The sequence below is a fragment of the Phocoena phocoena genome, chromosome 8 (assembly GCF_963924675.1).
Source record: "Phocoena phocoena chromosome 8, mPhoPho1.1, whole genome shotgun sequence".
Lineage (NCBI taxonomy): Eukaryota > Metazoa > Chordata > Mammalia > Artiodactyla > Phocoenidae > Phocoena > Phocoena phocoena.
The window spans coordinates 10650827-10676174 of record NC_089226.1 but is presented as its reverse complement, the minus strand read 5'-3'; the positions used below and the strand labels follow the sequence as shown (position 1 = coordinate 10676174).

The following is a 25348-nucleotide window of genomic DNA, read 5'->3' as shown; positions in this document are numbered from 1 at the left end:
GCATAAGTCTACCTGTATTTTGCTGTGTGTCCCCAGAAAAATGAAATAAAGTCTATCTCAATTTGTCCAGTAAATGAGAATTAAATACCAAAAATTGTTCATGTGCATACTCTCACCCCCACTAAGATCATATTCTCTTTAAACACAAGGCTTTATCTTTCACATCTGATCATATCTTAGAGCGGTGCATACTAGATGGCTAGATAAATAAAGAGATGGATGCTGGATGAATGACAGATGGGTGGATGGGTGGGTGGATGGATACACAGATTTTTTAAATGAGTCAATCTGTGATTTAGTGAACTTTGCCCCCTGATAACCATTAGAAATTGTTTCCAGAGTTAGAAATATATTCACAAGGGTTCAGCAAAAATTGCCTAATTTTAATTGTTTAATAAACTAGACCAGTGAAAACAAGGTGACGTCACTACACAGGAACATTTTAATATCTCTTGCACTCCCTCCTCTCCCCAAAAGCCCTGCAACTAGTTGACTTACCAGGACTACCCACGTGCAATAGAAAGATTTGTGCCACCAACACATACACTCACCCCTCTCCACAATCAAGGTGACACATGTGGTCCCCTAAATGTTCCACCGGGAGGTATTTTGGGGGCAGCTAACTAAGAGGGGGGCTTCCAGAGCGGATGGAGGAGGTGAGACACATGAGGTCACAGAGCCACTGCCTCCCCCTTTCAAAAGAACCCAGTCTGCTCTATTTATTTCAGAATCCAGAGGAAGTTGACAGAGTGCAACAGCAGCACAGCACAGTATGTGGTGGAGGCTTTGCAGCTTGCTGGCTTGGTTCCCCTTACAAGGTAAGGACTTAGAGCTCATGTTTTTTGATGTTCAGTGGACCTAGTGTTTGGGCACATCTGTCTACCAGTCAGTCAACTGCTCTCACGGAGGACCAACTGCAGAAGCAGCTCAGGTAAATCTGCCACTTTCCATGCCACACCGAAATCACATATCTGAGGGATGTTACTGGATTTATTGAATCTCTTGTTCAGTGGCTATAGGGTCTAGAAACGTCATTGTAGCGTGTGTCTCTGTGGAATCTGTGTTATGGCAAAGTGTAACAAGCTTATTGGCTCTCTTAAGGGTATACCAGTTGAAAGGGCATCTCTTTGGGATTTTTAAAAACTTCCTTGTTGTATAAGCCTTAGCCAAATAAGTTAATTTCTCTGAAACAGTTTCCACATCTTGAAATGAAGATGATAACAGTGTTTGATCTACCAAACTCTAGATTGTTAGAAGGATCAAATTTCAAATGTGCAAGTACTTTGAAAGTGGCAAAGTGCTATATGACTCTTAATTCGTTCAGATTGTAATGATCCCCGTGAAAACTTTGTGCTTATTTTTTGAGTCAGTTATACTTTACATTTCATTATAATTTTCAAATGCGATTTTTTGATGCTCAATTCTAATGTAGTGTTTTGAACGTTAAAGAAAGACAGTTACCTTTTTAGCACAGGTCAGATTATTCCTACCCAAAAGTGGGGGCAGGCTGTATTGTTTCTGAATCTCTGATTGCAACTTGTATCATTTTCTAGCAAAGAAAATTACACGTATACAGTGTTGCTTGCTTGTTGAATGTTGGTTTCCAAAACTGAATGTATTGTTATGTTCTAAGTAAAGCAGCTGTCCTTCTAAATCTTCATTCACCACAGAACTGCATCTGAAGAACAGTATTTTTAAACACTAGATGTCCTCTTTTACATAGTACTTCAATTTCCTACCTTATACACTTCAATTAGTGCCCTCTGTTTTGGTCCCTGCATCTTGAGGCACTTAATAAAGATTCAATTTTTGTAATAAATAATAGTGTCTTCAGTAAGTGTCTTGAGGAAGAGCTAATACCTTCAGAAAAAGTACATTTAGGTGGCTAAAATTAGAATGCTTTCAATTATTCCAAAGTTTAAAGCCTTTAACTGACCTTCACTTTTTCAGGACTCGAGTTATTCCCTTATAAAAATAGCTCACAGAAATCATGTTTTAAATAAAAAACTGCAATAATCATGTCCTAAGGTAAACCTAAGATAAGTCTTTTAGGATATAAATTATTCAAATACTATTTATAAAGAAAGGGGAGAAGTGTATTTATTGTATCGTGCACAGTGCTGAAAACTTTGTTATTTCATTTATCCCAGCAAAAATACTGAGGGAGGTACTCATATCCCTAATTTACATATGATAAAATCGAGGTTACAAGAAATTAGACAACCTGCCCAAGTTTTCACAGCTAGTAAATGACAGTGTAAATATCAGGAAAGCACACAGTCAAAGTATTATCTCATGAAAGTTTTCAGTGAGTGCGTGTGTATTGGGTTGTGATAGAAAATGTGTTTCTCAATGTGGATCAAAAATTTGAAAGCTATAATATATACAGTTTGGAAGATTCATTCTTGAAAAATCCCAAACTGAACCCTCATCCAAAGGGCCAGCCAGAGGGCGTCTAGGCTCAATGGTATTTGGGAACCAACTGCCCACTCTATCCTAAGCTTCCTCATGCCCATCAGAGTCCCAAACGGGAAAGGAGCTGACCATGTTGCTTTCTTATCAGCAAAAAGGCAGCAGATCAGCAGTTTGGGCAACATAGATTACCAGCTGCTTTTAGCTAACTGAATTATGGGAAGATCACTACACCTTCTTCCACTGCACAACTTCTATGGGTGCCAAAAACTTATAGCCCCCCCCCCAAAAAAAGTCCCATAATCTTGGAGCCTGCCCTCTTTTCAAGGCACCTACTGGCAGCCCCTAGGGTGGGTGAAACACAGTAAGAATGGAGAAGCTTTCAAATTCTTCCCATTTACCTATATAGCAGATGATGAAAAGCCACCAATTTGCACCCTCTGTTCCGGTTGTTTAGTGGAGAGTAGGATGCAGGAAACAAAGAACAGCTGCAAGTTGAGTAGCGTCCTCCTGATACTTCCTTTGACCCGGAAAGAGTCATCCATTTACTGACGTGCTGTTGAGACGGATTCTTTAAAGCTATACTGGGAATCATTTGATTTTGAGAAAGTCTGATTCATTGGCACACTCGTAATTTTCTCTATCAAATCTATCTAAAGAATAATAATAATGCCTTTTTGTAATGATTTGAATCGAAGCCTATTTTGCCTGCTAACCTCATAAGAGCCGAGCAAATACAGCTCTGGTTTGAGAATTAACTCACTGTGTGTCTCTGGTTTTAACCTAGCTCATCTTTATTATTTAACATAACCAAATGAGCATCCTATTAAAATATTTATCCCTGAGTATATACATTCACTCATGATTAGCCATTGATCGAACAAATACTTAAAATGTTACTTTGTGTTAGGCCCTGGGAATATAAAATGAATGACTAGCAAACAACTTTTGTATGAGGAGTCTGTCATCTATCCACAGAGACATACTTGTAACCAAAAAGGTAATGTGTGAAGTGCTGTAAGAGGAGTTTAACGGAAGCCTTTGGGGATCTGGAGGAGAGAGGAGGTTACCGAGGGGAGGGAGAGGCTAAAGGCTGCTTGGGCAGCTTTGACAAAAGTGGTGTAATTTGACTTGAGCCTCGAAGGAGCTAAGAAAGGCATCCCAGGCTGAGAACAGCATGGACAAAGGCAAAGTATCTTCTTGAGCCTGGAACTTTCTGGAAACAGCAAGTAGCCATTTGCATGGAGCGTCTGGAAGGGAATATCGGCCAATGAGACTGGAGGAAAAGATGCGAGTCAAGTTATCTGGAATTTTGACCTGATTCCTACAGGCAGTGGGAGCCGTAGCAAATATTCTAATGAAGGAATCAAACGATCAAATTTATACATTTTAACCGTAATTCTGAAGCAGATGAGGATGATAAATTAGAGGGAGTAGAGGCTAGAAGGAGGTTATTGCAATGGTCCAAGAAAGAAACAATGGAGGCAGTGAGAGTAGTGAAAAAAAGAGGAATGAATTGATTAAAGAGATGCTTTGGAGAGGGAAGACGCTGGGGTGCCTCTCAGATACCTGGCATGCAATGGCTTGGGAGGACACCGAGGGGTACAGGGAACTACCAGAACCGAGCAGGTGGTGTGTCTGTGTCTGGTGTGTATGCAGCACAAGGGACAGTACAAATGATGAATTCCAAGTGGACGTGCTGAATTCGGGGTCCCTGCAGGACAGACTGGCTCTCTTCTGGAGTTTTAAAAGTTGTTGCGTGCAACAATTGGGCTACTAAGAAAAAGAAAGCATATCTTACTCTTTCTTCAGTCTGCCATGATGACCTAGGGTAGGGTGGACACACCGCCACTTCCCAAACCTTCGGAAAAGCCAAGGACTCTTAGGAACTGCACAGGTTTTATCTACGGGTGCTTTGGTAGGTAGCTGTGGCTATCTAAGGGTCGGTCACGCGTACTTTGGCATGAAGCGATTCCACTCATAGGACAACTGGTTCACGCGCTGGGGGTTGGAGATGATGGTGAAGGTCACGGGTTCCCTTTCCATGTATAAATCAGTCACACAGTCACAGTCTATAGCTCCAGACTTAACTAGCGGCCTCGTAACACACGGCTGTGCATGGATGGATAAACCCAGTCGTGGAGATAATGACCAAGCCCAGCAGTCAATAATCCACTCAGTAAACATGACGTACCAGCAGTGAGTGGTGACCTTCCGGGAGAGACATCACAGAGATTCATTGTCAAGCTCTGTATGTCCAGCATTTGGCAGTCACGTCGGGCTCGTTTGTGGGTGAGAAGTCTGAAGCCCAGACAGGGAGGACTAGCAGGTAGGCACAGGGCACTCAGGGTCTACACTAGAAAGCCTAAGGGTGAATAAGGATATACATGTCTTTAGAACCTGTAGGGGAGGAAGTGGTGAGCAAAGAAGATACCCCTCACCCCATCCCTCTGACAAAGAAGGTGAAAGTTTGACTCTAAACTTAGGTGAAGAAAGATTTTAAAGACGAGTTCCACTGTAGTTTTCAATGGCAACAAAAGGGTCACGGGGAACTTCTTTCTTAGAAGACGTGCCATCAAAACTTAGGTACCCACTGTGCCCCTCTTCTACCCTTTGACGTGACTTAGACACATTAGACAATATTTTTAAGCACTACCACTGAAGCAATATGGCTCAGTGGCTTCTCACTGGGCTAGTCTTCCCTTCTACAAGGATTTCCTGTCTCTGAATCAAATACGGGGTCTACATGACAGCACTGCAAGATAATTAGGCTTATAAAGCCAAAAGCAAGGCTAGGAGCCAAGAGTAGAGGAAACGACAGTGTTCTATGCCTCAAACACAGCCCTTTCCATCTGGAACTCAGGCACCTATTCTTGTGGTCAGCAACCTGATCCTGAACTCTCAAAGGCAAGAGCAAACACTCATCTCGGGAGATAACCTTCTTTAGCATATGCTAAAAAGCCATACTACCTTTTAGGACAATTTTTAAGACACTGTGAGAATCAAATGACATTATTAATTCATAAGCACGCATCCCAAGAAAGACAAGGATGATGTACACCTTTAAAATGGGAAACGTTTATTCATAAACAGGCAGCAGACAACTCTCTCCGCTCCCTTCTCCCCAGATGTGGGCTTCCTGTCTAGACAATCATTCTACCAAAGGTAAGAACACGGGCAAAACTTCTCAGTGTCAATTTCTGGCCTGAAGGATGAAATCAGGGGATGTTGCTTAACACTAGTTTTTATTCTATCATTTACTGATGTAGTAACTTCCCTCCTGCCTCTCAGTATTCTTACTAACAATAGGAGGGCATAGATATCTATCCATTGCCTGCTAGATTATAGTGTCATCATGAAAGCTGGCATTAAACCATGACCTTCCAAGCTCACACTGTGATAGTTTCTATAAGGAATGAATTTTAGAGAAATAGAAGACATAGTTATTGCCCTCTTGAAACTTCAATCTGTTTGTGGGGAGCAAGATAATGCATGAGAACTAGAGTAAAGCAAGAATCATAATGGAACAAAGCAATGCGAGTTAGGTCTAGATTCAGATTCTTGGTTCAGAAGCCCCTTAACCTTGGAAGAAACTCCATTGTCATTTCAAAGCATCTCTACTAATATTAGCCTTGTTACTCGATTATAGGTTGATTTTGTACATGAGAATATCTCCAAATGACCTGCGTAAGCAGGATTCTGGCCTGTGACTCAATGCTTTTTTGAAAATAATCTCTTTTTATTGATTCCTCGTTGTTCATCACAGTATTGGCTGATGATATGAGTGGTTTTCCCTTCGGACTCAGACAAACTGTTTTCCCATGAAAGTCAATATGAATACAATACAGTAATTCTGGGCTCTTATTGCCAGAGGCTAGGTTGAAATTAATGACCGAGGAATGGAACAAACTAAAAAGTCTGCACCAGTTAATTCCCAGAGCTCTCCAAAGCGCTCTTCCTAATATTTGAAATTTATCACAAGGAAATAAACTCCCTTCTTGCTTCTCCTTTTTTATTTCTTTTTTTTTTTTTTAAGATGATGCAGTAAAACTCATTGCCTTTGCTGTTCATATTTTATAACCCCACAGTATTCTTCTGTTTATGGAAGTGTTTGGTACTTTCACTGATAAGAATTGTCTCGTCCTCAGGAAAAAAAATTCTTTTAAATTTAAAACTTGAAGAAATAACAAATGGCAATAAATGTGCCAAATTGGCAGTAAAGCCCATTTATTTTTCTATCAGTTTCTTTTTTGGGAGGATAACTGTGTAGCTGCTTAGAACCAATTGTTTCTCATTCTCTGGGGTTTGTGATTTGGGGAAATTAGACTCTCACGTTTGCCTGGGGAAAGCGCTGCTGTGGAATATTAAATCGCAAGAGATCTGAGAACATCTTCCCTCTGGTGGAGAAGCCCTTCTGCGGGTGGGGCGTACCTACTCACCGTGATGGGCAGCTCCATAATTCGCAAGAGCCCAATGGGAAGTAACACTCGCATTGTTTGATGTTGACTTACGTTTTGTTTCTCTAAGAAATGTGTAGTAAATAACCAAATAATGAAAGAGGTTGCGTTGAGTCTAAACCCCTGCCTCAGCTCAGGAGGGGCGTGGCCCGTGCCAGCTCTGACTGTCCCCGATTCTCTTCCTCTGCAGAGGCCTTTCAGACCGACCACATGGAAACCGTCACCGTGGAGGAAGGCCAGACACTCACTCTAAAGTGTGTCATTTCTCAGGCGGAGACCACCTCCCTGCAGTGGCTGGCCCCATCGGGCTTCACCATTTTCTTCAGTGAGCATTCCGGTAAGTGAAGGAAAAGTAAATCACCATCAGGCCCTCAACCTGAGGGATTTTCCAGACAGACAGGTTGGTGGGACAGAAAGCGGCCATGAGTCACCCAAACGGTGGGCTTGGCTCTACCCACTGTGACATGTAAATAGCACCCAGAAGCTTATTATTTCACACGTGGCTGCTTTTACTGACAGGAAGTCTGAAATGGAAACCCCACCAAAATGGTTGGTTAAAGGGGGCTCAAATGACAGAGTACGTTTCCATCAACCCACCTCACCCCCATGTCACTTTCTGACTCTCAGCGACCATGAGAACCATCACCAGCATGATGACAGATGGGTAGCAGACTGACAGACTGGGGGCCCTTGGTCCTCAGGCAGCCAACACATCACCCCGCATCTGGAGCCAGCTGCTTTGTTTTCCATCTGAGCGATCCAAAGCCACATCTCAAAGCCCCTTCCAGATGGCTCCCCTTCTCTTGTTGGTCTTAACAAAACCTTTAGATCACTAGGCGATAGGAATTGACAGGACGTATTACTTTGAAAAGGAGGGCAATCTTCCTCTCTCAGAAATACACACTGAGTCTTAGATGCCTGAGATGGAAGAGGACTCTTTTTTCCCCCAATTTTATTAAGATATAATTGACATACAACATTGTATTAGTTTAATGTGTACAACATAATGATTTGATATATGTATACATTGGAAAATGATACCACAATAAGTTTAGCTAGGATCTGTCACCTCATGTCGTTACTTTTTTTTAATAGTCTATTATAGTCTATTTAGTTCATCTCTTCGGGCAGGATTTTATGAAACCCTCCCCTTTATGAGACCATTTTATGTCTCCATTTAATACTCCTAACTGTCAAATGTTTGGAAAAGTCCCCAACACAGCAAATTTCATTCTGCTTTATAAAAGCAGAGCCTCTAAAAAAATTTGATGTGCTTCGAAAATGTTATTAAATATTGACAGGTTCAATGTAAAATAACTATATTATTTTAAGCTGAATCAACTAGATTCCGAAAGAATAAGTAGATATTAATTGTTAAAAGTTCTGAGAGGAAAATTTAAGTAGAGAGAATTCTGTTAAATAATGCTTTCCATTGCTTTGTTTTGGGTAAACTGGGAGAAGACGGACGTTCTCAAATTTCTGCAACAGCATGCCTTGATCTAGCTTGGTGGTTCTCAACCAAGGGTACTTTTTGCCCTCTGGGGGACATTTGGCAATGTTTGGAGATAGCTTTGGTTGTTATAACTAGGGAGAGGCAAGGGGTTCTGGACTCTAGTGAGTAGGGATGCTGCTAAACATCTCATAATGCACAGTGTAGTCTCCCCTCCCAACAAAGAATTATGGACTCAAATGTCCATAGTGCTGAGACTGAGAACACCTGAATTCCAGCTCAGGTAACATCAGTGTCCCAGGACACACAACAATTATTCAAGATGAGAAACAACCTTCCTTGGTCAGCCATTCACAATTTAACTATTTTAGGCTTGTTCACATTATAAATCTTAACATTAGAAAAAAGAAGCAAATAAAGCCATTCATTTAAGGAGCCTCTGATTTGCCAAGCGACCTTTGACCTGAGATGGAAATCCCAGGTCAAGGTAGAATCAAAAGGAACACTTGCTATTGGCTAGAACTTTCTGGAGCTGTGGGGGATTTTATGTTGGGGTTTGTTTGTTTGTTTGTTTGTTTTGGCAATTCCTTAAACATTTGGAAGGACTAAGTCGTCATCTTTGGGAAACTTCAAATAATAATGAACTTTTAAAAATTAAAAATAACAAGCACCTAGCTGGAGCAATGAATATCACTGCATTTATTTTCCATTCTTCACATACACTGTGACAAGACAATCACAAAAGAATCAGATTTCAAAGACATAAATCCTAGTGGGGCGTTTTCCACAATGTAAAAAAAAAAATTATTTAATATCCTCCTGCAACCTGAACCCTTTGCCAGCACAGGGCTCTTAATTTCCTACGAGCACAAATAAAGCAAATTGCTTATTTCACAGATCCTAGAATCAAAATATTTCATTTCCTAAACTAACTTTGAACTATTCAAGGCCTCCAGCTGGCAACACCAGAATTTGGAAAGCAGCTCAGTTGAAGATGGGACATTTGTTCCTTTAAAGTGTGACAATCAAAAGCTATTTCTCTGAATAATCAATCCACTGAGAGTCTGCATTCATCTGATCTCTCTCCTCATAATAGCTCTTTTCCCCTCTTGTACAGGTTTAAAAAATTCCAAATACCAGCTTCTTCATTACGCCTCCAATCAGCTCTCCATCAGGGTGCTGAATGTAACACAGCAAGATGAAGGCGTGTACAAGTGTCTGCATTACGGCAACTCCGTGAGAACAAAGGAAGTGAAAGTGATCGTGTTAGGTAGGTGTCCGAATGCCAGTAAACCCAGCCTGGGAACAATATACTTAGGAACGTGATACATCATTTTAAAACTTAATATTTTAGTTAAAAAATGTTGCCTAGAGCAAGGCATTTCCTGGGCGCCTTTGCCACCTTTTGTTGAAAGGAAAACAGCATTTTGAGTGGCAAGCCCCAGACGAAAATGTGAATTTGTGAAATCTGTCTTTGGCATCAACTAGATTTTCTCTGCAGGGAACTAAAAGGAAAGAAAACTAGTACTGGATGAGCCGCGACTCTGTGTCAGGCGCTGTGCTAGTCTGCAGAGAATCAAAGATGAATTAGGCACAATGTCTGCCCACAAGGAGTTTGCACACTAGTTTAGGAAGGCGCAAAGCACATACGGACATCAAGCAGAAACTTCTGACAGCATATCTTAAGATGGCATGAGTTCAGATGTAACTGCACTGGACAATCAGCTCACATCCTCTACAAAACAAGTGCCTCTCTTCTGCTGCGGGTGGGTGGGTGTGGGATTGGGAGGCACGGATAGGAAGGGACAGCTCCCGATGGGTTGGAACTTGCTCAGTTCTGCAGATGGTCAGCTGTGTTCAGCCTAAGTCTCACCATCTTTACCTTTTTGCTTTTCGTGGCAGAACAGATCAATTAAAAACATTGCTTTTTATTGCTCTCTAAATAACATAAATCCACATATCACACAAAGAATTTCTTAGACTTCTCTTCTTGAATTATTAGAGTGTGGTACCTGCCGGAAAGTAAAGGCATGTTGACTAAGTCTCTAGGAAGGAGTGGCTCCCTAGGGGTTTTGAGAACCAATATGACTCAGCTTAGGGATCACCTTCTCCCCACCTTACTGGCCACCCCAAATACCACTCGGGCTCAGACTGACTGTGTGCCCTACTGAGCTCTCATAACACCCCATGCCTACCACCGTCATCGCACTTAGCACTTGGCCTTTCAATTAACAGGTTAGGGGCTGAGCCCATCGCCAGACTATAGCTCCTTGGCGGGCCTTACCTTTTCCTTATTTGCATTGCTAGCATCTAAGGCATCTAGTGCATACTTGGAACTGACCTCATAATGTCTCAATGGCGGATGGATGAGTAAATCAACATGAAAGAGTGCAGTTCTGGACCAGGGAAGAGGAAGAAGTAAGCCTAACTGAAAAGGATTTCCAAGACAGGAGTAGAAAGAAAAAGGGCCGGTGGGCCCTTTAAAAGAGAAATGCATCTTTGATGCTAGGAGGGGACAGAGGTAACAGTACGTTGAGGTGAGTCCTAGACTCATGAAAGTTTAGACCTGAAACAACGAGACCATAAACCAGTCATGTCACAGACAAGGAAACTGACAGACCAAGAAGTTGTGGGATTTACCCAAGCGCTTACAATAGCTGGTGACAGAGACAGGACTAGAATTCAAGCCTCTATTCCTCACTTAGTGTTCTACCAGCCAAATACATTCATATATGACGTTTACTAATTACTGTTGTAACTAAGTCTGCCTGGGAATTTCTGGAGACTAATCACACACTGGACGACAAACATTCTGATTACAGCCAGAGTAGCTTTCCAAGTACCTAAAAGCCCTTTAACTATATTCTGAGAAAGGTCAAGTAAAAAAGTACGCCCATTATTTAGACCCCATCCCCTGCAATGATCCCTGCAGATTATTAGGCTCTGTGCTTTGCTGATATCTATAGACCAGCTAATTAAGCAAAGAAAAATCAATTTTCTTCTAGCAACTCCTGTCAAGCCAACCTTGGAAGTTTCCGCTAGAATGCAAAATGGAGAACATGTCCTACTGAAATGCTCCACTGTGAGAAGTAAGCCCCCTCCACGGATAACCTGGCTCTTAGGGGATGACATGGAGCTCCAAGGTAAGTGAAGAAATGGCTCTCTTTCCTCCTTTGTTTTCCTCCCCGTTTATGTGTCTAAGGAATTTTTCAAGGTTCTGGCACCCTCTGGTGGCAGAAGGGGCCACCCTTCAATATTTCATCAGTTGTTTCAAGACAAATTATCCTTACTAACCAATCGATACCACGCCTTACTCTTGAAAGCCTCTACACAAATAACATGGTTACATGTTTTTGTTTAAAACAAGGTAGAAACCTAAAATGGAATATTTATTATGGCTTCATAACATTTCATAAAATAAAAGGTACAATATAGCTGTTACCTCTGAGCATAAACTTTGTAGCAGGCATAAAATTAAAAATACGATTTAACAGGGACTTCCGTGGTGGCGCAGTGGTTAAGAATCCACCTGCCAGTGCTGGGGACATGGGTTCGAGCCCTGGTCTGGGAAGATCCCACGTGCCGCGGAGCAACTAAGCCCGTGCGCCACAACTACTGAGCCTGTGCTCTAGAGCCCGCGAGCCACAACTACTGAAGCCTGCACGCCCTAGAGCCCGTGCTCTGCAGCAAGAGAAGCGCACTGTAACCAAGAGTAGCCCCCGCTTGCCGCATCTAGAGAAAGCCTGCGTGCATCAACAAAGACCCAACGCAGCCAAAAATAAATAAATAAATAAAAATACATTTAACATGATACATGCAATTGGAACATATATGAACTTGCTTATACCGTGGAGTACTATGTCATACTGCCCACGACAGACAAAAATATTTTGGTAACAGCGAATCTAAGCTTTGAGCCTTTTAACTGAAGCAGGAGAACCAACTGTGGTGCTTGGGAACTATTTCTAGTTTGTTTACATTTCAACAGACATTCCATTCGATTTTATGTAACCATAGATTCAGTCCAGTGCCAATTCTGGACCTCTCCTTTAATTTGCCTTATTCATTCAACTTGAGTAAGGTCTTGGGTCTTTGTGTTTCACAACATTAGGCTTTTCCCGTGTAAACATGATAAGCTTTGGATTTTTTTTTTTTTTCCAGTAGTGCAGGGTTTATAGAAACTTATCCACTCTTATTCATCTGCTTCTCTTTGGGACTAGGGTCAAGCATGTCCCAGGCAGCTGGGGGAAGTTAGAGTGAGGTTAGAAGTCTAACAGGTTTGCCAAGATGTCAAGGCCATTGGTCTCTCAGAGACGCAAACACGTCCAACAGCATTAAACAGCCACAACCTCACACGCCTCTTTAAATTGCTCCATAGGTGAAACCCACCATGAATATGAAACTGATGGGAAGAAGTGTAATAGCACCAGCACACTCAGAGTCCACACATATGGCAAAAACTCAACAGCGAGCTGCATCGTCCGACACAAAGGCCTGCAAGGAAGAAAACTGGTAGCCCCTTTCCGGTTTGAAGATTTGGGTAAGAACCACCAATGACTGTCTTTAATTATTTTAAATTTACCTTTATATTACACTATCAAACAAAATTAAATGGGTTAGGAAAAGTCCTTCAGAGTGAGCTCAGGTCAACAAAGCTTTCTTTAATAGCAAATTCCTTTAATAACTGAAATGTCTCCCGCTAGCCAACAGGGTTGCAACTGTTCCAACACTGAGAGGAACCCCCGTTGTGCAGAAAGCCTAGCAGAGTGCCACATGCAAACAGTGTCATGGTCGCTTTTTGATCATGACAGCTGGCATAACTTGACCTTAAACAGTTTTATTGCAGTCATGTGTTTGGAGATATCATGTGAAGCATACTACCTCTCTGTACTTAACCCAAAAGGAGACAATACTAACTGAAATAAATCTAAACTTGTCGATATCATTTTATGTTAATATAACACTCACGTAGTCACATTAAGTCATGATTATGCTTTAGCTATTTCGTTACAACCGTTTTGGAGATTTCAGTTTACCCATGTTAATATTCTGAGCAGAGCACCAAAAAATAAGAAAAAGAAAAAAACATCAAACATTAAATGTGAAGAGGAGTTGCCTCCATTTTCAGAATCCCTCTTCTCTGATTCCTTCACCAAAAGTTTAAGAAGTAATTTAAAAACTATATAAAACTTTTTGAGCCAAGAAGTATCCTATAAGAAGCAGCATGGGAACTTCCCTGGCGGTCCCATGGTTAAGACTTCGCCTTCCAATGCAGGGGGCGCGGGCTCGATTCCTGGTCGGGGACCTGAAATCCCACATGCCTCACAGCCAAAAAACCAAAACATAAAACAGAAGCAAATTCAGTAAAGACTTTAAAAATGGTCCACATCAAAAAAATCTTTAAAAAAAAAGAAAAGAAGCATGAATCACACATCTATCATTAATAAGAGTCTGACCTTCATTACTTTATAAAAGTTCTTCTTAGGGAGAAAAGAGATTCCTGGAGGATAAGAATTCACTCACACTAGTGAAGGAGGAAGCTGTTGGGTGACAGTGCATTTGTTGAAAAAGCTCTTTATCAAATGAACTAACCAATGAAGAAAGGCACTTGTTAACGAGAACCTCTCTGTGGGAAAACTGTCACGCTGCTCTGTGGGCGCTGGCGCTGTGGCGAACAGCTCCTCGCTCACTACCCCTGTGCTCGCCACCGTTCACTTTCTCATCAAACCAAAAGCAGGTCTTGAGGAAGCTGGGTTTAGAAGACTCAAGTACCCACAGACCAGACTGTACCGTAACCTGACGCAAATATTCCTACCTCTTTGTTTTTGGGGTTTTTTTTAAGGTTTTTTTTTTTTTTTACTGTGGACCATTTTTAGTCTTTATTGAATTTGTTACAATATTGCTTCTGTTTTACGTTTTGGTTTTTTGGCTGTGAGGCATGTGGGATCTTAGCTCCCAGACCAGGGATTGAACCTGCACCCCCTGCATTGGAAGGCGGAGTCTTAACCACCGGACCGCCAGGGAAGTCCCTCCTTCCTCTTTGTCATTCATTCCGGTCCCCAAGCTCCACCCCCATCAGTGCAAGGGAGCATGTGGGGAATGTGAGAGGGTCGCCAAAGAGAAAATGAGGCTTCATTTATCTAAATGCTTCTGAAAGGCTTTCGGATTTTAAATAAAAGAATCAACAATATCAAAAAAGCATATTTTTACTTGTCAGCAATTGTTCAAGCCATCTACAAAAATTACTGCTGAAGGGGAAATCACAGTTTCCCCTCCTTGATGGCCATAGTTTTCTATAGGACTAAAAATCATAGCCATAAAATGTTTCTAATAATAATAACAGGCTAAAACTTGACTTTTATTTATGATCTGATTGTCAATTATTTAGCACCACTGCCAGATCCCCAGTAAGTGTTCACAGAACCACACCAGGATCACCTGTTGGTGCATCCAACTGCCTATGAATGTTTCTCTGTGACGAGCTCCTGCATTGACCCACAGGTGCTAGAAATCCGACAAGTAAAAGTTTGCTAGCTGAGGACGCTCAGGAACATATTTACAGTAAGGATTCTGACCCTCTCATCTCCACACTCTGCATGGTAGGAACAATGTTTACTTATTTATTTTTAAAAGAATTAACCTACTTCATATAAAGAGAAATGGCATATTTTTATGGAAAAAAATATATTTTGCAATGCCAAAAAACAGAAAAATGGCACTGCTTTACATTTTTTAAATCTTTTTTTTTTTTTTTTTTAAAGAAGATGTCGCGGGTAGGAGTTTATTAGTTTATTTATTTTTGCTGTGTTGGGTCTTCGTTTCTGTGCGAGGGCTTTCTCTAGTTGTGGCGAGCGGGGACCACTCTTCATCGCAGTGCACAGACCTCTCACTATCGCGGCCTCTCCCGTTGCGGAGCACAGGCTCCAGACGCGCAGGCTCAGTGGCCATGGCTCACGGGCCTAGTTGCTCCGTGGCATGTGGGATCCTCCCAGACCAGGGCTCGAACCTGTGTCCCCTGCATCGTCAGGCAGACTCTCAACCGCTGCGCCACCAGGGAAGCCCTAAAAATCTTTTTACTATCTGGTTTAATAGAAATAGGTTCTCATAACTTCTACATTCAAGCTCTTGTAATATGTTGTTTTGCTTAAACTATATAAAAATATGAAGCCTCACACCAAGTTGGAAAAGGGAAAAGTATTTGAATAGCCTTTTCAGATAATTGTGGATACGCTTCTTCAACGCTACACTAAAACTTGACAAGAGGTAGTTTCTTTAAGGTTAGCTGCTCTGTGGACTCTAGAACCATGTCAATGAACATTTCATACTCTTGGTACATTAAAATCCATCGAACAAATTTGCTCTTTAAATGATCCAGGCACTATTCCTAACATCATGCCTTGGTCATTTGGAGAATACTGATTCATTGATTGATACAAATCTTTCAAATGTTGGCACATTTCAGTAACAAAATCACATTCATTAATATCATCACTAATCGCATCAGAAGCCTAAATATTTGGAAGGTGTCAAGTTCCCAGTGGCGGATACAGGTTTTCCAAAACTCTAACTTGGAATGTGGCTAGTGCAACTGAGGAAGTAAATTTTTAATATTACTTGTTATTAATTTAAATTTAAATAATCAGTATAGCTGGTGGATACCATATTGGATAGCAGAGGTCTATAACATTCTAACCAACCAGGGAGATAAATCATCATGTACCAGTATCCACTTAATCAAGACAACATTCAGTCTAAATGAATCTATTTAGCAGTTTTGCTAAATAGAGGATAAATCAAATACAAACTCCAGTGTGTGTGTATGTGTGTGTGTGTATATATATATATATATATATATATATACACACAGACTATTGTAGTTGCCATATTATGCTCGTCTTATAATTTGCTTCCAGCACTTCTGTTTGACTTGCCTTCAAGCTTTTCCTTCTTTTCATTGCCAGCAGCTCTACTCTTTCTTCAGGTTTCTCTGGCTTCCTGTGGCCACAGAGCTCACTCATCATCTATATTACTATTTCTCTAGTGTCTCCTAAGTGGTTCTTCTTTTCTCAGAGCCCTTGGCACGTGATTCAGGCATATTTATAGTTTTCAAAAAATTTTAATGTTTAAGAAAATAATTTTCAAAACCACAGAAAATTCTTTGATTAAATAAAAGGCTGAGAAACACTTGTAGATTCCATAAAGATATTACATATCAGTATCAATATTCGTAAATCAATAGGCACCATTTTTATAAGCTCTGTGGTTACAGGCCTGTTCATTGACTGGTCAAATCTATGCTAAGCTGAACCTCTGGAAACATTCCTAAACATTGTTTTATATCATACAATAGCACGTAGTAAGCACTGTGCTTAATAAATAGCCAGGTGTTGTGCTAAACGTGTTATTCAAATGAAATCATTTATTCTCACCAAAAAACTCCAAGAGGTACATGTGTTAGTATCTCCATTTTACAGTAAGAGAACACTGAGCATCTGAGAGATTAGGAACCTTGTCTAAACTCAGCAGCAGGCAAGGAGCGGGACTGGAATTCAAGCCAGTCTGAGACTGACTCCAAAGCCACCTAATAAATAAGCAGGTAGATATGTGCTTGGATAGATAGACAGACAGAGGGACTGATAGGTAGATGGATACAGATAAAGGTGGCGGATAGTCTTTGCCCACCACTGCCGAAGGCACCACTCCACGGAGGTCCAGCCTGCTGCACTTCTAAGCCAGGCAGCTTAGCAGATGGACAATCAACGGGACACAGATTCAAACACCAGAGCAAGAGCTGCAGAACACACAATTCTGAGGTTGCTGCAGAACCTCCACACACAGGTAGCAGCCAGATACATTCTCCAACCTATGGTACTGAGTACAATGTGGGTGAAATTGCTCTCTGTAGTTGCAGAATTTTGTTTTTCCCCTTTCCTAGTTACTGATCAAGAGACAGTTTCAGCTGCCCTGGAGACAAGCTCTCCATCCTCTCAAGACCCTCAGCAGTCCACTAGTACCGGTAAGTATCGAAAAACATTAAAACTTAAAAAAACAAAATTATGCCTCTTTGGGAAGGTCACTTTTCCAATTCTAAGTTCTCATTTTTTTGTTTTAATTTGTAATAAGACCATAGAGGACCCCTTGCAACTGACTCCAGCGTCATGGTGACCTGGAGAAGCACCCTATCAGTTAGCGGGATGGGCTTCAGGGTAACTTAACACCTTGTAAGCTCTCTCTCTCTCTCTCTCTCTCAGACACACACACACACACAACTGTGACATTTGAATTCCTCTGTGGTAAAAGGCAATGCTGAATTCATTTATAGGAGACTTGTTTTTCCATCCAGAACAGACCAAACACAAAATAAAGACATGGTAACAACAAAGAGCAAAAAGCAGAATCTGGAGTTTTGGTGTTTGTCATTGAATAACAAAATCACCCTTGAAGGCCCACCACTTACTTGGTGGTCAAGAACTCAGATAGTTTTTGATAACAGGATTGAACTATAAATGGAGAATTTAGAACACCTGGATTATAATACCAGCTTTTTTAGACAGTAAAGCACTAGATGGTTAGCTCTGGGCAATGATCATATATTTAACTTATCTTTGTATTTTACCTAGCATAGCATCTGGCAATAGCAGATACTCACAAAACGCAGTGTGAATGAATGAATGGATGAATGAATGAATGCATGCAAGCCGTCGTCATGGTGCTTTGAGCAAGACAGGCCTCATCCAGAAAGGCATACATTCCTATATGTCCCCTTTCTGTTTCAAATAGCGTCTCTATAAAAATGTCATGTGGTGGGAGAAGTGCTTTCATATCACCATCATGTTCATAGTTCTGAGTAGGAGATTACACTTTTAAAATGTTTATCGTGAATAACTCTGAAAAGGAAATGTTTAGGTTCTTTAAACACTGATAAGTACGTATGTACCACACATACATACATACTTTTTCTGCAGGGCGATGGAAACGGAAAATATTATGAAGTGGAACTACCACCTCATCTGCCTTAATAATCCAATATTTTTAAACACGTTTAGAATCTAGTTGTCTTTAAATTGGTTTACACCACTACTGAATAACTCAATTTTCTCCTCTCCTTTTTCATATATAAGATTTAAGCAATATGGATTCTAAAATTCCTTTCAGCTTTCAATTTCTACAATTTTATTACTGTTAATAATACCCATTTTCAATAGAAGGGGTGGTTTCATTCCCCTTGGGGTCCACATCGTGGCGCTGTACAATGGGCTAAAAACCAGGAGACGGCAGAGGAAAATAAAAAAAGAAAAGGGAAGATAAACAACAAAATCGGAAAAAACGATCTCATTTTTATAATTTCTCTTACCTAGCAAAAATCATCATAGTACATCCCACTTCTAAGGGGGAAGCAAGCATAGGTTTGAATGACAACTGAGCTGATTTTCTACATAAAAATCATTGCTCTGTGCATTTCAGGCTATGGGTTTTCTACCCATCAGGCTTGGGATGCCATTCTTCAGTGTTCACTTGCTATCCTGAAGCACCTAAAACTGTCTCAACTGGAAGGCCTGATTCAGGAAGGAAGCATAAAACACTGGCTGAAATTTGGGGTTCTGAGTCTCAGTATTGGCTCTGCCACTTATTTGCCGTAGGACTTTAGACAATTTACTTAACTCTTCAAAACCCCTGTTTGCTCAGAGCTGTAGAGGAATATATACCAAATGGTCAGCCTGAGGCCTGGCACAGAGTAGTGTTCAGTAAACATTTACCTTAAAAAAAAGGCAAACTGATCCTGACCATTTGCAACTATTTTTGGAAGAAGTCAGTATGAACTAATGACCTCATTGTTGTTTTTTTAATGAGGATCACTGAATTTGGTTTCCAAAGCTGCTTTGGGATGACTCTGTGCATATATACACACGACACGGCACAAACATAGTCATATGTATATATCATGTCTTACTTTCACCTTAGTTGCAGTAATGGAAGATTCTAGTACCTCAGAGATTGACAAGGAAGAGGAAGAACAAACCACTCAAGTCTCTCACTTGGCCACTGATAAGTGTTCCCACCACTCATTTATTTAGCATAAACACTTGATGTTTTAACCTCTTAATCAATACATCCAATAGCCTTTTCCAGTCCTCATTATTTTTGACATTTCTATTGGTCAGTCACTCCCTGTCCCTTTACTTAGTTGTCTCCCTGGCTTCCTTGACATACTCTGCCTGGTCCTCTTACTTTTTTTTTTTTTTTTTTGCGGTACGCGGGCCTCTCACTGCTGTGGCCTCTCCCGCTGCAGAGCACAGGCTCTGGACGCGCAGGCTCAGCGGCCATGGCTCACGGGCCCAGCCGCTCCGCGGCATGTGGGATCTTCCCAGACCGGGGTGCGAACCCACGCCCCCTGCATCAGCAGGCGGACTCTCAACCACTGCGCCACCAGGGAAGCCCCTGGTCCTCTTACTTTTGCTAACCACTCCTTCTCATGTCCGTTAGCTCATGTCCCTTCCTCTTCTGACTTCTTCTATGTAGATTTGATTTTACTTCTCCATCCTTGGTTATTGCCTTAATGCTTAAAGAGTTTTTCCATTCCCAAGATTGTTTCTGTTGCCACCAGCAGAAGATTTCCATACCTGCATTTCCAGAACATTCTCCAGAGCATTAGTCCCTGTTTCATTCCATTTCCCACACATCTCTGGCTGAATTTTCTGTCATCTCCTCAAACTCAACATGTCTACAAACTGAACAGCACTTTTCCCCACAAAATCAGCTTGTCCAAAGCATCACATAGGCCCCAAACCTTGGTGACATCCTTCACTCTTGTGCATGTGTGTGTGTGTGTGGACACACACACACACACACACACACACACATAAAATCAATAGGTTCCAAGGTACTTTGGAGTCTTCTCTTTTAGGTATTTTGTCCACTATCACTGCCACGTCCCCGAGGCAGAGCCTCATCATGTCCTGCTGGAAGTATTGTAACTTTAGTTTCTCCCCTTGCTGTGCATTTTCAGCACTTACTATCAAAACATCCCTTTGCACTCTTCGCACCTATGTTCAGAAAACTGCTATGGTTCACAGTCCACAGCACGGAATGTGAGCCCTCAACCCTCCAATAGGTGCTCTCTACCACCTACCTCTGCAGTCCTGTCTCTATAAGGTCCTGACCAGAATACACATTTTTCTCTGAAAACTTCATCCTGTTTTGATTGCCCTGCCCTTGTTCACCCTAACTGCCCTGATGAAAGGAAAAGTCCGCATCACTCCTCTCCTTACCCCTCCTTCAAGGCCAAGATCCTCACCGAACACTTTCCTGACCAACTCAGGCACCACTCCTGCCTCAGAATCCCTGAACACATCATTATATTAACACACGTGGGTCTAGAATTTGGCACAGATATCTTAATTCTGTTTGTTTCTATTAACTTGTTTGTTTGCATATATAGACAACTCTCCCGAAAACATAGGGATTGTGCCTTATGCAGCTCAAAGCACAGTGTCCTATGCGTAGCTGACACTCCTCAATGGCTTGTTGGTTGAGATGACAGGGACCGTGAATGACATTTAGCAAAATCAGAGCCCGTAGAATCAGAATTCTAGAAGGATCTTTAAGAGCTCATCTGGTTTATCTCCAGATGCCTTCATAGAGGACCGCATTTAACCTAGCCAAGATTAATGAAATTTCATTTTGTTTGCATAGTTTCACAAACTCCTTAACGATCTCTCTTGCTCCTTAACTACACTTTGCTGAAAACTCATTCCTTACATCTAATTTGAATCCCCTGACTCTAATTTAATATTCTCACGTTTCCACTAGCAATGAAAAATAACTAGCTCGATATCTATGGAACTTAAAAACCTTTTTCAAATCGTCCCGCACAATTGCTTTGTCTGTTTGTATCCCCGCTTGCTTGTTTTCAGAGAATAAATGACACGGATCTCTTTACTTTCAGGGTAAAGCTCTCTGTCGTCTCTTCCTCTCAGCTGTGTATTAGCCTCTACTATATTTTGCAAATACTGTGTATATTCCTCAGTGACCAAAAAAAAAGAAAAAAAAAACAAGCCGCCGAACTGTCTAAAATGCTCTCATTTTCCTTCTAGAAGCGAATCGTCAGTTTGTGGGGCTGACGAGGAAGAATAGTGGCTACCTGCTGCTGAGCCTCGTCTCCTTCCTCATTTTCATTCTCTTCATTATCGTCCAGCTCTTCATCATGAAGATTCGGAAAGCACATGTCATATGGAAAAAAGGCGAGTGGGCAGAGAACCTGACGGAGGCTACAAGATGCTCAAACAATTGGCCAGCCCAAAGGGAAACTCTGCCAAAGCTTTTCCATTCAATGCTGTACTACCTATTTGATGAGCATTGTCATTCAAATAAGCAGCCGTTTGTTTTGCAGTAAACACAGGATGTGATTCTCCAGGAACTATAGTTACAGAGTGCACGACCAAGAGAAACTAGAGCAGCTCCAGGAATTGGCATTAAACTGTGGAGGCTTCTACTCACAAAAAGACAGCAAATAGCATATTCATTCATTCATTCAATAAGCATTCATTGAGCACCTGCTGTGTACCAGGCACTGGGGACACATCTGCCAACAAGACAGACCAAGTCCCTGCTCTTAAGCAGCTCCTATTCTAGGAATGGTCAATCAAAGGTTGACTATAATAGACTGTTTTGGGTCCCATTCTTACACTGTAAGAATGCACTCAGCCTCCGTCAACCATACGTTAGTAATTTCCCTAAGCGTTCTGATTTAAAGGTTTATTTCATTGGAAACAAAAACAAAATTACTTAGCTAGCATGGAAGATATCTACTAAAATACAGACTCAACACATATCAGAAACAGAAGGGACCTTAGAAGTTACCCAGAATAACCATCTGCTGTGTTCATTCCCTAAATGTGTGCCAGGATTAAATCCCCTCTTTAATTCTGAGTGGTTACTTAGACCTGGGCTGTTCAATACAGTAGCCACAGTATGGCTAGTCAGCATATGAACTGTGGCTAGTTGCTCTTGAGAGGTGCTGTAAGGATAAAACACACACCCAACTTTGAAGACTCAGTACACACACACACACACACACACAAGAATACATCTAATAATACTATATTAAATCTACTAGTTAAATAAAACATATTCATTTCACCTGCTTCTTTTTACTCTTTTTACTTTTTTACCACTAGAAACTTTTAAATTACACACGTGACTTGCATTCTGGTGATCTTGGACACTGCTGATTTAGCCACATACGGCTTGAAAACCTCTAGTAACAGAGAAATCATGATGTCCCGTGGCAAAATACTACATCTTTGAAGGGCTATGACCCTCTTAAAAGAACCACTTCTCCTAGTTTAATACCAATGTCTTGAGATATTCAGATGCACTAACATTTTCATCATAAATATACCTAAACACAGGGTCTGGCTTTCCAGCTGTGTCTGCACAATAGGCAAATGCCATACTATTGTTTCGAAATCTCCCGTTGATACTTCGCCCCCATGCCTCTTTAAGGGCTACTGGAATTGTTTCTTCCCAAAAGACAGTACTTGATTCTAATCTGCGGTCATTTGACTTCTGCAGCTCTTATACTGCCTGGCACAGTGCCTGCAGGAATCATAGTAGAGAATAAAAAATGATTTGTTGAACGAATGAGGACATGAGGTACGGGGGAGGGAGCGATAAGCCCACTACGGTATAAAAACAGGTGTGCTCTTACTCAAAACGTACAGCTCTGAATACAGAAGATGCTCTGTGCACCAGAAATCAATAACAATTTTCTCTTCCTGCAGAAAATGAAATTTCAGAGCACACTCTAGAAAGTTACAGATCGAGGTCAAATAATGAAGAAACATCATCCCAAGAGAATAATAGCCAAAGTAAGTCAACTATGTGACCTGAGATTTGAAAAATGAGGTTAACGTGTTGCCTTTAATGAGGAGAATAAAAATCAAAGTTTGATTTTTAGCACAAGAAAAAGCAAATCGCATACATCATCTTGTAGAACTTGAGGAAATACTTCTTAAAAAACAAAAAGTAGCAGTTAAGCTCAGGTAGCTGGAGGTATGCCCCTTTGGGAAGCCATCCCTGAGTTCTCGCTGTCACACACAGGTAGAACCCTCCTGTGTGCCACAGTATCCTATATACACCTTTACAGTGAAGCACTTCCCACGCCAGACTCTCATGTTTGGTGTATTAATTTAGCTATCACAGGACACCTCCAGGTGGTGAGCAACTGGATCTACTCTATGTGTACCCCCAGATCCTAGCCTGGGGCTTGGCACAGATGGAGTGCTGGATAAATCTGTATTGAATAAATGAATATAAGGCTTAACTAATTCAAACAGAAATGTTTCAGGTCTTTTGGATGACTTCATTGCAATTCTTCAAGCAAAATATGAAAAGAAGAGTCTAAAAGGAGACTCGTGTGTGTGTGTGTGTGTGTGTGTGTGTGTGTGTGTGTGTGTGTGTGTACTCTTGACAAAGATCCAGTAGAAAGAAGCTAGGAATATAGCAAAACAAGAATCTTACACCTTCCAACCACTGTTTCCGCCATGCAAATCAACTTATTCCACCTGCCAAAAGTTGCAAGAAAATGCAGTAAGCTTTGCCACTAGTTCCTATTGGTTTTACTGAGGCTTTGTAAGAAGCATTTCTTTTACAACACCTCTGGCTTTTTTTCTGGTTTTGACCTAGCAGGGTGTGAAACGGAAAGAAAGACTAGCTGTAGTAGCAGGAAGAGGGGCACAAGTGAGAGGTCTGTGCGAGACCTGGGTGTGGGAGGGGAAAATGTGTGTCAGCTGCATACAGGCTGTTGTAGCACAACGCGTGTTTCTATAACATCCATCTCCTCCCACAGCTGGCAGGGGGAGAATGACGTCAGTATAACGTGTAATTGGGGTTGTTTCCTACGCCGATGCTCCCAGGCAAGGGCAACAGAAGACTGGGAGCAGAATTATAACCTTTAGCAGGAAAAGAAAAGCCCTCAGCTCAGCTACTGAACAAGCAGAAGCCCTTGTAATTCACCTTTAAGAAAGTTTAAAATGAGTGTCTATACAGAAGAAATGAGCACAACATTGTAAATCAACTATGCTTCAATAAAATTTAAAAAACAATTAAAAAAACAAAAGGAGCATGTGCACTCAGGACTCCCTCCCCAGAAAGGTCTGCCCCCACCCCGACTCCCTGGGGTGGGGTGGGGGGGCTTGCCACAGCTGTGGGAAGTTGCACTTTATCCTGGGTTCTGACCCCCAAATCCAGCATTTCAACTCCATTGTTTTTGCTCACTTAAAAGCTACCTTCTGGAGCTGTTTCCAGACTCCATGTACAGAGTTGCCTAGGCTTTCAGTGGGTCGCCCCAGTCCTCTTTTTCCCATAAGCCCTCTTACTTTCAGTATGAAATTATGCTAAAGGCAATGTATTGTTTTGTCTAGCGATACATATGTTATTTGATAGCAGAGATGTCTATATATTTTATTTCAGGTTTAGGAGTATATAGTTTACATAAGAAGACAATTTAAAAATTAGACTATCACAGGGCGTTCAAGACCATGTATACACATCAGTGAATTTCAGGTTCGATTTTTTTAACACATTAACATTCGGACCTACAAATACCACGTGCAGTCCACGTGTTTCAAATAAATGGGTGCAATGTTGTTCAAACTAAATGTTCGTGTTCGCTACGTTTTTCTTTCAGCTTCCCGCTCTAAGAGCTGCATGAACTACATCACACAGTTGTACTCAGAGGCAAAAACAAAGACGAAAGAAAAGGCACAACCTTCAAAATTCAAAGGAGAGCTCACTCATATACAAGAGAGCATCGTGTAGCGCTCATTGCAACAGGAAATAGGATTTCAGGGCAGCCTCATCATCACCTCAGTGGAGCAGCCTGTGGGAAGGAGCATAATTACCGTCACAGGAGAAACAAAAAAAAAGTACTTTGAGTGCAATGCAAGATGGTGTCCTCCAAGTGTAATCTGCCCTGGACTCAGAGCAACAAATGAGGACTAACCCATGGACATAAAGCTTTGTAGTT

The 25348-nt window shown here is 41.3% G+C and overlaps 1 protein-coding gene across 1 annotated transcript; it reads left to right on the top strand.

The window, feature by feature from the left end:
* Positions 1-772: 772 nt before the first annotated feature.
* On the top strand, positions 773-25140 carry CRTAM (cytotoxic and regulatory T cell molecule). The gene is given in 10 exon segments (XM_065882822.1): positions 773-818; positions 7060-7206; positions 9437-9589; positions 11325-11462; positions 12698-12859; positions 17255-17335; positions 19288-19371; positions 21414-21560; positions 23103-23189; positions 25010-25140. Coding segments are annotated over 10 exon segments (1176 nt in total).
* Positions 25141-25348: the final 208 nt, after the last annotated feature.